This window comes from Rana temporaria, chromosome 9, assembly GCF_905171775.1.
Source record: "Rana temporaria chromosome 9, aRanTem1.1, whole genome shotgun sequence".
NCBI classification, from domain to species: Eukaryota; Metazoa; Chordata; class Amphibia; order Anura; family Ranidae; genus Rana; species Rana temporaria.
Genome location: NC_053497.1, coordinates 127,431,380 through 127,443,563, shown reverse-complemented (window position 1 = coordinate 127,443,563; position 12,184 = coordinate 127,431,380). Strand labels below are relative to the sequence as shown.

The 12,184-nt window shown below is 41.8% G+C and overlaps 1 protein-coding gene across 1 annotated transcript in view; it reads left to right on the top strand.

Moving 5' to 3' along the window:
• Positions 1-12,184, top strand: part of LOC120914030 (amiloride-sensitive sodium channel subunit gamma-2-like) — a 49,982-nt gene that overhangs the window by 994 nt on the left and 36,804 nt on the right. Inside the window, exon 2 of the mRNA XM_040324460.1 lies at positions 4,663-4,874. Coding sequence (XP_040180394.1) covers positions 4,663-4,874 — 212 coding nt within the window. The remainder of the gene's footprint in view (positions 1-4,662; positions 4,875-12,184) is intronic.

Sequence of the window (12,184 nt, the reverse complement as noted above, 5' to 3'; positions counted from 1 at the left end):
ATAGTTTTGGCATTTCTAGGCAGGTTCTCTTTAAATGGCTAATAAACTCTAAAGTAGACATATTATATTGTGTAGAAGAGTGTGTAAAGGTTTCCAAATCTGTACAGAATTGCAGGAAACTAACTAGGGAAGTGTCATGCTTGTTCTGGGTCCATGACTCACTAAGGAGTGAAATGATTAGAATGTATAGAAAGGACAGATAGATAATGATGAAGGATAACTAATGATGGTTAGTATTACAGCCCCACTGCAAAGGCAGCTCCTATATTAAATCAGAGGTCCACCCTAAAAGTGAACTTTCTATTAACAGCTTGCCTTTAATGTAAAAAAAAAATGTAATAATTGTTTTACTCACTTCTATGTGGCTGTTACTAGGCAGATTTTGTAATCTGCCTAGTTCCTGGTCCTAGGTGGTGTAACTTTCTGTCCTAAGACCCCTATGCCTCCTGGGAAATGATGACACTAGTTTCCCAGGAGTCTCTTGGCATTATTGTGCCTAAAAATCGCCCAGCATGCATACTTGGCATGTATTCAGAGAGGAGGAGGGGCGCAATTTAGGATCCTTGCCATTGGCACTGGATGACCCTGGCCGGGTACTGCTCACAGTACATTAGTGTGATGGTCAGTGGGAAGAATGCTACTTACATTTGTGGTCGGTCATTGGAAAGAATGCCCCTCCACAGATAGTTAAAAAAATCATTGGTGGCAGTCAGAGGCGGCTCTAGGCTTTAGGCAAAACTTGACATGGGGCCCCACTCTCGCCCATGATGGGAAAATAATTCAAGGACAAGAGCTTCTTCCCCACAACCCTGGCCGGTGGTTGTGGGGGTCTGCGGGCAGGGGACTTATTGGAATCTGGAAGCCCCCCAGATCATGCTCTTTAATAACTAATGGGCCCCCTTGTGACATTATTGACTGAGGGCATGCTGGGTCATTGACGGCACAAGGGGTGGTGTCACCAATATTCACTGGTTGTTAGGGACGCTGGCGGCCCCGCTCCTGAGTCAGGGCTCTTAAAGCTGCCTGAGCACAGCAGCGTTAAGGTCCCCTGTCCCTCAAACCTGGGGTAATGCATTGGGTAAGTTAGGCGGCACGAGGCCCCTGTAAGTGCGAGGCCTTAGGCGACCGTCTAATTTGCCTAATTAAAGAGCCGCCTCTGGTGGCAGTGTTTACTCATCTGAGAGGCAGAAGTTGCTCAAGAAACCCCTTACAAGCTCTGGAGGAACACTGGTTGAGAAAGATTGATGTTGGCTGTCACCAGAGACTACTAGCTAACTTGATTTTAATATTCTTTTGCTTTTATTTTAATCTTAAACTGTATATAAACACCTCTTGTCCACTTACCAGACCCTAGAAATGGTGGCTGCATTAGTCTTGTTATGAATGCAGCCGCAACATCTAAGGACTAGTTAGCTTCAATATAATACATTTTTGTTTTTGCTTTAGATACACATACATGATACACAAATAACTATTAAATGTCGTTGGTTTAGTGGCCATTTAATGGAGAACACTAGTTATTTCATCTAGGATTAGAATATGTTAATTTGATATTTAATCTGTAATATGGGTTCTGAATACACCAACACTCACAGTAGCCATTGGTTGAAAATGATTTAAAAGATTGTAGAGGCACAGCATTTGACCTCTGGACTAAAATGTTGATTGTCACCATGTATCATATTATATGGTATTGCTTCCTGAATTTTCCAATCATCTGGCATGTTTATGGACTAGACATGTGCACTGCCGAAAAATTCTTTTTTTTTGTCTTCGTTTTATTCGTTTTTTTCCTTTTTTCGGAAATTTGAGAATTCGAAAATTCGGAATTTCAGAATTTCCAAAAAAAGCAAAAAAAAAACAATGAAACAAAACCAAAATAAACAAATTTTTGAATTTCGGAAATTCTTATAATTCGGAATTCAGAAATTCGAAAATTCGGATATTCAACCTTCCAAATTTCCCATTTTAGATTTTCGAATTTTAGATTTTCGAATTTTGCAATTTCCAATCTCGAATTTTTGAAATTTCCAAAATTCCGAATTTACGAATTTCGGAAGTTCAAAAATCGGAAATTCGAAAATCAGAAAATTCGGAAATTGAAAAATTCGTAAATTTCGGAATTAACAAATTTCTCAAAATTCGTTAAACGAATATGAAACTAAACGAATTGCACATGTCTATTATGGACCTCAAGTCCCATCAAAGTCAGACCAAAGTAGTGCAGGGAGTCAGGACTACTTTGAAGTCATAACGACTTGAAGTCGCACAGGTATGAATGGTACTCATTGGAAATCATGAGGTACAACCTTTCATGCGACGTTGCAGTCCCAAGTCACAGGACAAGTTGCACAAGTGTGAAAGGGGCCTTTTGTTTTTTTTTTATCATGTGAGTGGTTAGTATTTTAAATACATTTCAGTTTATGGTCTCATTCTATGTGCCTCCCCCCGTGTTATGATTAAGTTATGTATGGCGGATAAGGATGTAACCAGGGCCTAAACAACGAATCGATTAATCAACACTAATCAATTATGAAATTAATCGATTAGCATTTTCATAATCGATTAATCGGCCAGTAACACAATGGGGTTAAAAAAAAAAACTAAAATTAGCCCTTTATAGTACAAAAAGAGCAAATCGCTACTGTAAATATTACTTTCACTGTCCCACAGTAAAACATGAACCCCTTACAGTAGTGATTATTTGCTCTTAATGTACTAATTTTGTTTTTTTAACCCCATTATGTTACTAAACATCTCAGGCCTGGGTCACACCTCTGTGTTTTTCGGTGCTTTTTGCAGAAACACACTACAGTTCGTTCACATCCATGATGTTTTCAGCTGCTGCGTATTTGGAAAGGGCAAGGACTTTTTTTAACGCAAAACCATGCCATTTTGTTTTTTTGGTTAAATATACTTCAATGGAGAAGCTGCAGAAAAGCATGTAATGCATTTTTGTGGCAATTTGTGTTTTTTAATCTGCCCAACAAATTGTCCCCAAAAAATGTAAAAATGGGAGTCGCCGCAAAATTACCTTTTTTTTTTAAGGTTATTAACCGATTAATCGAAACATTAATCGGCCAACTAATCGATTATGAAAATAATCGTTAGTTGCAGCCCTAGGTGTATCTGAGTATCCAGAGGAGGCATGCTTTTCCATATGGGGACCATGCAAATACCCATGTGCTTTGACTCTTGGTATACCTAACAGAGTCCACTAGTTTCGGTAAGAATTATATTGTACACAAAGTAATGGAACACTTGTGTTTTTTTTTTTAAATATGTGATTGTTGGAGCGGTGTGGTGGAATTCCTTATTAATAGTGCGAGATTAGGATTCCCTCAGAAAATTATTTTGGACTATTTTGCGTTTGATTTACTTTTTGGGGACTATTATTTTATTTTATTGCGATTGCTATTATAATTCACACGCTGGTATAAGGATTCATGTTTTTTTTTTTCATTTTGTTTATTTATTTATTTTTGATTCATGCTTTTGTTGTCATTAGCAACTGCACTTTTTGATTTTAATATAGTAATATAGTATTGGAATGTTTATTAAATTGTTTTATACACTACTAATTGCGGTGATCAGCAACTTATAATGGGCCTGTGTGGCAGGCAATCTGACACTAACTGGCGCTTGGGGGGACTAACTGCTGCTGACATCACCAGTGACACTAATACAGTACTCAGTGCTAATAATATCCACTGTCAGGCCCTGTACACACGATCGAACATGTCTGCTGAAACTGGTCCGCGGACCAGTTTCAGCGGACTGATCCGACCGTGTGTACAGCCTAGCAGACAGGTTTTTTCAGCAGACAAGTTTTAAAGCATGCTTTAAAACTTGTCGGCTGGAAACCCGTCCGTCCGACATGTCCGCTGGTTAGTACACCTAACCAGCGGACAGATATCTCCCGCATGCGTCTAATGGATTTGACGCATGCGTGGAAGTATTTTACTTCCTGGTTTGGTGACGCGGCGGCGTCAACGTCACCGCCACGTCACCGCGCTGTCTGTCCGCAGGGATTTCGGTTTGATGGTGTGTACAGCCATCAGACCGAAATCTCCGAGCGGACATGTCCGATGAAAACGGTCCACGGACCGTTTTCATCGGACATGTTCGATGGTGTGTACGAGGCCTCACTGTACTAATGACATTGCCTGGGAAAGGGTTAACATCTAGGACAATCAAGGGGTTAAATGTGTGCCTAACAATGTTTACTGTGTAATATTTTTCTAAGCAATGTGCTGATTTTTACTCCATGCTTTTATCTACACAGGGCTCTCTTCTGTCATTCACTCACTTGATCGGTGGGTTTCGGCCATAAAATATTGTCCGGGATCCGCTGATCAGCTTGTGGTGTAACAAGTCACAGCACAGCCAGAGCTCCAGAAGCACGCATGAGCGCCCCCTAGCCGTAATTGCAAATCATATATGTGATCCTGCGTAGCCAAGCCGCAGTGTAGCATTAAGGTTGTCAGCAAGTGGTTTTAACAGATGTTGGTGGTTGTAGATCGCATTGATCCATTTTTTAATTTTTGTAATCGGCTATCGGCGGCACACGATAGCTGATTGGATGTGGGGGACAGTGGGTTAAATTATCCATATAATGTGTTTTTTGGCAAACAAGATAATTCTATGATTCTGATTCTGCAGGGTTCTGGTCTAGAAACGATCCACCGTAGAAATCGAACGTATGTCAATTCCTCTACAGAGTTCCAAGATGAGGCAGTGCAGTTTGCCAGTGCCTTCAATAAGTTTGCTTCGGAGTTTAACCAGTTATCCGATGAGCAGAAGATTGAAATGGGACATCAGCTGGAGGACATGCTAATCTTCTGCAACTTCCACGGTCAAGAATGCAACGCGAGGTAGATAAAACAGCATTACCTTAACCAGGCCTTTCACCATTTTCAGATGGTTTATTTGTAGTACAGTGCTGAATATTTAAAGCCAAAACTTTGGAAAATGCAGGGAAGTGTTAGAAGCCCGGTCAGGTTTTTTTTGTGCCCCAACTAAGGGAGATTCATCCTCGCTATTTGCCTTGGTGACAAATGTCCCTGGAACAGAGAGTGAAGAAAAGCCAAACTTTTACAGCTGCCTCCAGAGCAGGAGATGAGTAGAAATCCTCAAAAGGGGACACCTTTTCTGATGAAATTGGGAGATACAGTGGAACCTTGGATTACGAGCATAATCCGTTCCAGGAGAATGCTCGTAATCCAAAGCACTCGCATAGAAGTCAATGGAAACTAAAATAATTTTTCGCATTGACTTCTATGGCATGCAATACCACATGTGGCCAGAGGTGGGGGGCGCCGGAGAGCCTCAGAAATATTCAGAAAGGCTCGGGGACAGCTTGGCTGAACTCGGAAAACCTCAGAAAAAGGCTCGGGAACTGAGTATTTCCAAGTTTTTCTACATATTTGCTCCGCTCTGCTCCGGCGTCCCCCCCCCACCTCAGGCCAAATGTGGTACTGCATACAGATGTGGCTTGAATCCTGCTCGTGTTGCGAGACAACACTCGCAAACCAAGTCAGGATTTAAAAAAAAACAGTGCTCGTATTGCGAAACGCTCGTTAACCGCGTTACTCGCAATCCGAGATTTCACTGTATTTCCATTGACTTCTCGTTGTGTCTCCGAAATAGGAATTAGGGTGAAATCTTCCCAATAGTATGCAGACAAAAAAAATATCTGAAAGTGGTTCTAATCATTCTATACTTAGCAAAAGCTAACAAAAAAAAATCGTTTTTGGCTTAAGATTCATATTAGGAATACACTTATTACCCAGGATCCTCCCTACTCCGCTCACCCTTAATTTGATAAAAAAAAGGCACTGTAGCTGAAGTATATAGCTACTACGAAGAAACCACTGCTCCTGGATTCCGACAGGGACAGTCCTGTGATATTTTTTTTTTTTTTCTTTTTTATTTATTTATAACAGAGAAACCGGTCTGCCCGGACCACAACAGTACAGTCATCATATCAACATTGGCGCAGAGATAGGAATATATGCATAGAACACACAGCATTATACATGGCATATACAACAGTCGTCCCTCTGTTGGGTGTGTGTCTTCCACAGAAGGCAGCAAGAAGCCCACTATGAGCCCATCTCCCCTCAGGAGCATAGCCCTAACGGGCCGCCACCACCTATCTCTATCAAGGGTTGGTGTTGTTTGTTAGCATGTTAGAGGACTAAGCACCTGGGCTTAAAAGATGACGCACAACTGATTTTTTGTAGACCCCAGCCGACATGTCGGTCGCATGGAGGAAGAAGTACGCTGGGTCATCCGGAACCGTACTCTCCGTAAATTTCTGGGTAATGCGGTGTACCTCTCCCCAAAAGCCCCTGATCCGGGGGCATGACTAGAACACATGTAGAAGAGTACCTCTTTCCTGTTGACATCTCCAGCAGACGTCAGTAGAGGTAGGGAATATTTTATTCAAGAGATCCAGGGTTTTGTACCACTGTGTGAAAATCTTGTAATTCGTTTCCTGAATTTTGGAGCACAAGGAGGATTTGTGGGTAAATCGAATTATGTTTTGTTTCCTATTGGCAGAGAACTGTGTGTCCAGATCTCTTTCCCATTTGGTGAGGGCCGGTATCTGGTTCCTACCCTCCCCTCCTCCTACATTATGGGGAAATAGAAGAATAGAAGAGTCTTTAGTTCCACGCAATAACCTTTCTTCCTGGTTGCTCGCTACCAACATGGGGGCGAAACTACCCCCCGCTTTTCTCCGACTATACTAGCGACCATTAAAGTTTGGGCCCGATTCCGACAGATGTCCGCAACTCACCCCATACAATCATTAGTTCCCATTCCTATAGAAGCCCTTCAACATTTGATGGTCTCATCGTCTCACTCCTCTTGGAAGGCCAAAGGCATAACACATATATCTAATCTGATAACTAATGACAAGCTCAAAACATTCTCTGAACTACAAGAAGAATATCAAATCCCAAACTCTGACTCATTCCTCTATTTACGTACCAGACACTGCCTTGCTTCACTTGCGACTTGGACTTGTGCAATCCCTAAAAAAAGCCTGGACCTACTATAGGTCCCCTATGGTCCATCCAAAGGGTATATCAATGTTCTATAATTTACTTTGCTCTAAAACTACATTCACTAGCTCTACTGCACTAACTAGGTGGGGAAAAGATCTGGGACAACACTTCACACTAGATCAATGGGAAAAGGCTTGCCACTCTACCTATAAGGCCACATGCTGCTCCACTCTTTGGGAGCTTGCATTTAAGATAACTTATCGTTGGTACCTGACTCCTGACAAGCTGTCCAAATTTGCCCCTTCGCTTGCATGCTGGAGGAAGTGTGGGAAAAAGGTGACTTACTACATACTTTATGGGATTGCCCCAAACTTACCTCCTTTTGGCAATCAGTGTTTCAACTACTCTGACGTTACAAAACTAAAAATAGACAAACAACCGTCCCTGGCACTGCTATCTTTGAATATAGAACGCTTCCCCAACCCATCGAGGGCTATGATAATACATCTACTATTAGCTGCACGCCTCAGTATTACTAGAAAATGGAAAGACCCAGATCCCCCCAATCTTCATGACGTAATCCATACTACTCATACGCACTTTACATATGAAACGACACTAACATTACGTCACCGTAACAAAACACAGAACCTCCGAAAATGGCAACAGTGGACTGACTGGATTGGCTCTCCTAGTCTTGTCAAATCGTTCGATCCTCATCTTTGAATGAAATCTTTTTTCAAGGGTTATAGCATTCTACTGTTAACTACCCACCACCCTACCTATGTTTTCTTTACTTTCATTGTTTACCCACTATCTTTATGCCGTTGACTTGGTTAATGTCGCCTTTATACAGTATGTATCCAGGGACTGACCTAAATGGGGGGGGGGGAACGCCTCCACGCGGGCACAGTTTAGCACCCTGTGTGGGTGTTCGGGGGCAGGTGCCCTCCTCACTCCTTCTATGATGTGCATATGCTTCTCTGATCACCTATGAATACTATGCTGTGCTATGTTCTATATTTGACATTCCAAATTATCCATTGCATTCCCTGCTTAGCTGTGTGTGCCGTGCACCGCCTACTCCATCAATCGGCTGGATCTTGTTCTATCCTGTATTATTGTTTAACTTGTTGTCTTGAAAAAAAGGAAAAATGTTATGTACATGTACCTATGAATCTGTACCATGTACGGTAAATCCTTCAATAAAAATCTACTGTTTAAAAAAAAAAAAAAAAAGATTTTAAGGTAGTTACATATTAATGCAGGTCCCTAAACCTAGGAGAATATGTGCCAGCAGAGGAATGCGACTTCTCCCAAGCCCCAACTTACCACCCAGCACCTTTTAAAAGCTTCAGTGTATGTTTCTGTGTTTTAATATTCTGCTTTGATAAGCTTGCAATGTCCTTTCTGCGCGTCTTCTTCTGATGCTAGAAGTTACTAGAACTAGCTATGCACGCCCAATTTATAGCATAATTATGTTGTGTTGGTGGCTTTCACCAGAAATAGAGGGATTAAGTACAAAGAAGATTCTCCAAGCATCTCATTGTGTAACACAGTTAACAAAGCTGACGTGTGTGATGCAATAATCTTCTTTTATTATTAGATCAACTACTTCTTGGCTACATATTGTGTACATCTAACTCTGACTTTTATATGGACCATGGCATTTCCTAAGCCTTGAAATATAGTGATATCATGCTGCCCATTGGTGTCCTGCGGTGTCATTCCTTCTTGATGGTATCCCAAAGCACTGTATAGCACAGTGGCGGCCCATCCATAGGGGGCACATGGGACCTGCCTCCCTTCGAGGCAGTCACAAAAAAAAGCCCTTTAAAAAAAATTATAAATAAAAAAGCTCCTTTAAGAGCACTGTGTTCGGGCGCCGGACACAGTGCTCTATGGGAAGCGTGACATCTATGCAATCACGTGATTGCAGACGAGACGCTTCATTTGCAGGGTTTTGACCTGCCATGTGGTGCAATGCAGTGCACTGAAATACTCCCTCCCATAGTGTTATTACAGGTTTCTTGTTTTTGAGTGCCACCGCCCTAGGACATAGGCGGTACTTTCCCTCAGAGTTGCACCATCACTTCCGGTTTCTCTGTGCCAGTGATAAACCAGAAGTGATATCAGCAGCTTCATGGAACGCATGGCCCGAGTGGAGTTTATACAGAAATTAGACCCCCATCCAGATGGACTAGAAAATGAGGATGATTGAAAGTGGCGAGTTCAGCGATCTGGTGGAGAACAGAGGTGGGTGAGTCCTCTTATTCAGCATACAGTTATTTCTGGGACCCCTCAGACAACTTTTGGGGGGTCAGCTGTGCACTTGGTGGAAGTAGCTGTGAGCTGTCTGCTGTATACTCCTGTCCTGTGGTGCTGGCTGTATACTCCTGTCCTGTGGTGCTGGCTGTACACTCTGTCCTGTGGTGCTGGCTGTATACTCCTGTCCTGTGGTGCTGGCTGTATACTCTTGTCCTGTGGTCCATGATGTATACACCTGTCCTGTGGTGCTGGCTGTATACTCCTGTTCTGTAGTGCTGGCTGTACACTCTGTCCTGTAGTGCTGGCTGTATACTCCTGTCCTGTAGTGCTGGCTGTATACTCCTGTACTGTGATGCTGGCTGTATACTCCTGTCCTGTGGTGCTGGCTGTATACTCCTATCCTGTGGTACTGGCTGTATAATCTGTGGGCCAACTCAATATTGAACCCTACGGACTAAGACTAATACTTTTGGTTATATAGTGTATCTATTCATACATTATTTGTCTTACAAAAAAGTATGGAATAATTTATAGGTTGGCTAAACAGACAGCACATTAAAAATAACAAGGTACAATCTCAATAAATCATCTAACAAGGGATGGACGTCCGGACGGTGGGTACCTTCCTCATGGAGGAGAATAGGAATCTTTGGCCCCGGAATTTGTTTATTCTGGAGTTACTTTCATTTATTTTGACTAAAAATGTTTTTACCTTTATGGATCAATTGTACCTGCAGGCTCAGGGGGTAGCCATGGGCACATGTTGCGCACCCTCCTATGCCAACCTCTATCTTGGAGGTTGGGAGAGAGAGTTTTTTTCTGATGAGCGATATGTGCCCTGGCTCTCCCTGATCCTGTGCTGGTATCGATTCATTGATGCCCTATTGGTCATATGGACCGGTACTGAACGTGATCTGCATGACTTCATGAAAGTATTGAACATAAACGACTACAATTTAAGATTCACCTACACGGTGAATAAGACAGAGATTCCATTCTTGGATTTAAACCTTTCAATAGATCCGGACGAATATGTACAATCAGACCTATTTCGCAAGCCTAGTGCAGGCAATCACTAAAGAGAAGTATCCCTTATGCGCAATATCTGTGTCTTCGCAGAAATTGCACATCTGATATAGACTATAAAAAACAATCTGATGCTTTGCGCATCAGATTGTAATGCCCTGTACACACGATAGGTTAGTCTGATAAAAACGGTCTGATGGATTTTTCCATCAGTTATCCGATGAAGCTGACTGATGATCACTCGTGCCTACACACCATCAGTTAAAAAAACGATCCTGTCAAAACGCGGTGACGTAAAATACAACGACGTGCTGAAAAAAACGAAGTTCAATGCTTCGGCAAGACAATACATAAATTGAGGAAACGAATTGGTGACCATACCTACTTATCAGAAGGGGGGAAAATCATTACACCAATAACCAGACATATTGGCCTCTATCATAAGTACAATACTCAAACGATACAGTTTTTTGTGTTGGAGGTTATACCCATGAACCCCAGAGGGGGTAATTGGGATAAAATTATCCTGCAACTCAAAACACTATGGAAAGAGCGGCTTAATGCTATGACTCCCCCAGGAATAAATGAAGTCAATTCATATAAACCTTTCCTATGATATCATTGACATAGTGATATATGGATATATATATAATGAATTGGCTCTCTATATAAATAGATCTATCTTTAATTCATCTATCCCATTCGACTGTATTTTGCTTTCTTTTTCCCTGTTTCTGTTTTCTGTCCTTTACATATTCATACTCCTTTCCATTTAGCACATATATGTCTGTGCATACCTCCTTTTCCCCCCACTCTCTTCTGTGAATATGGAGAATATATATGGGGTTTTATTTGGCAATATGAGCAGAATTATATATATTTAATAAAATATATATGATAATGATAATTCTTTCTATCGATTATTGTGTTAAAACAATGATTGTGTATGTAACTTTATATATAAAAAAATTGTAAAATTATTATATGTTTTTTACAGAGTGCTGCCATCTGCTGATTTTTTTTTCCTGGGATGACATGGTAACTAGCACAGTGGAAATGCAATGTGGCCGTCTCACCACTGGGGGATCCATCACCACAATAGACATCCTACACCAGAAAGGGGCATTTTTCCCCTTTCCAAAATGGTGCCCCTTGCATTGGCGCGGATCTGTGTCATGGGCTGTGTATCCGGGCCAATTGTAACTCACCCGGTGGATGCATGTTTCTGGTGGGGGTTTGCACTGACGATATTGTATCGTTAGTGCCAACTATGGTCCTTATGGTGGAGCAATTCCATGCATCTACCGTTTTTGGGACTATGGCTCTGCGTCATGGGCGTTTCTGGATTGAAACTCCAGGAGACACAACATAAAAGCATACACCGCAGGACACACACCAGCTGTGTGCTGCAGTAAGGAGACGCCTGTGTATCCTTGTCTGTCACTAGTGGTAAGTTCAAATCTATCTCATCTGGATTGTTGAATTGATAAGGCTGTTTTACCACAGCTAATTCATATCATGGTGATTATCTACAGACTCCTCACTTCATATAAGGCAGCCACCTGACTGAAGTGAGGACTCTTCACTTCACATGAGGCAGCTACCTGATTGAAGCGAAAATCTGACTGGAGGATATAGAACCCCATTTTTCACACCAACTTAATCTGTGATTAGATTTGGGATCGGCGTGTTTAAGTTACCTCTTCACTGTGTCTAGGGGTGATAGTGGTGCTGAGAGCAATAACAGAATGTACAGGACCGTTGGTTGACGTTTTCAAATGCTTTATTTTCCCGGTCAAACATGACCAACATGTAAACTTGAGGTAGACAGGATAGGTTGGTGAAGGAAGAGCAACTTCACAGTATCAGGCTATTGA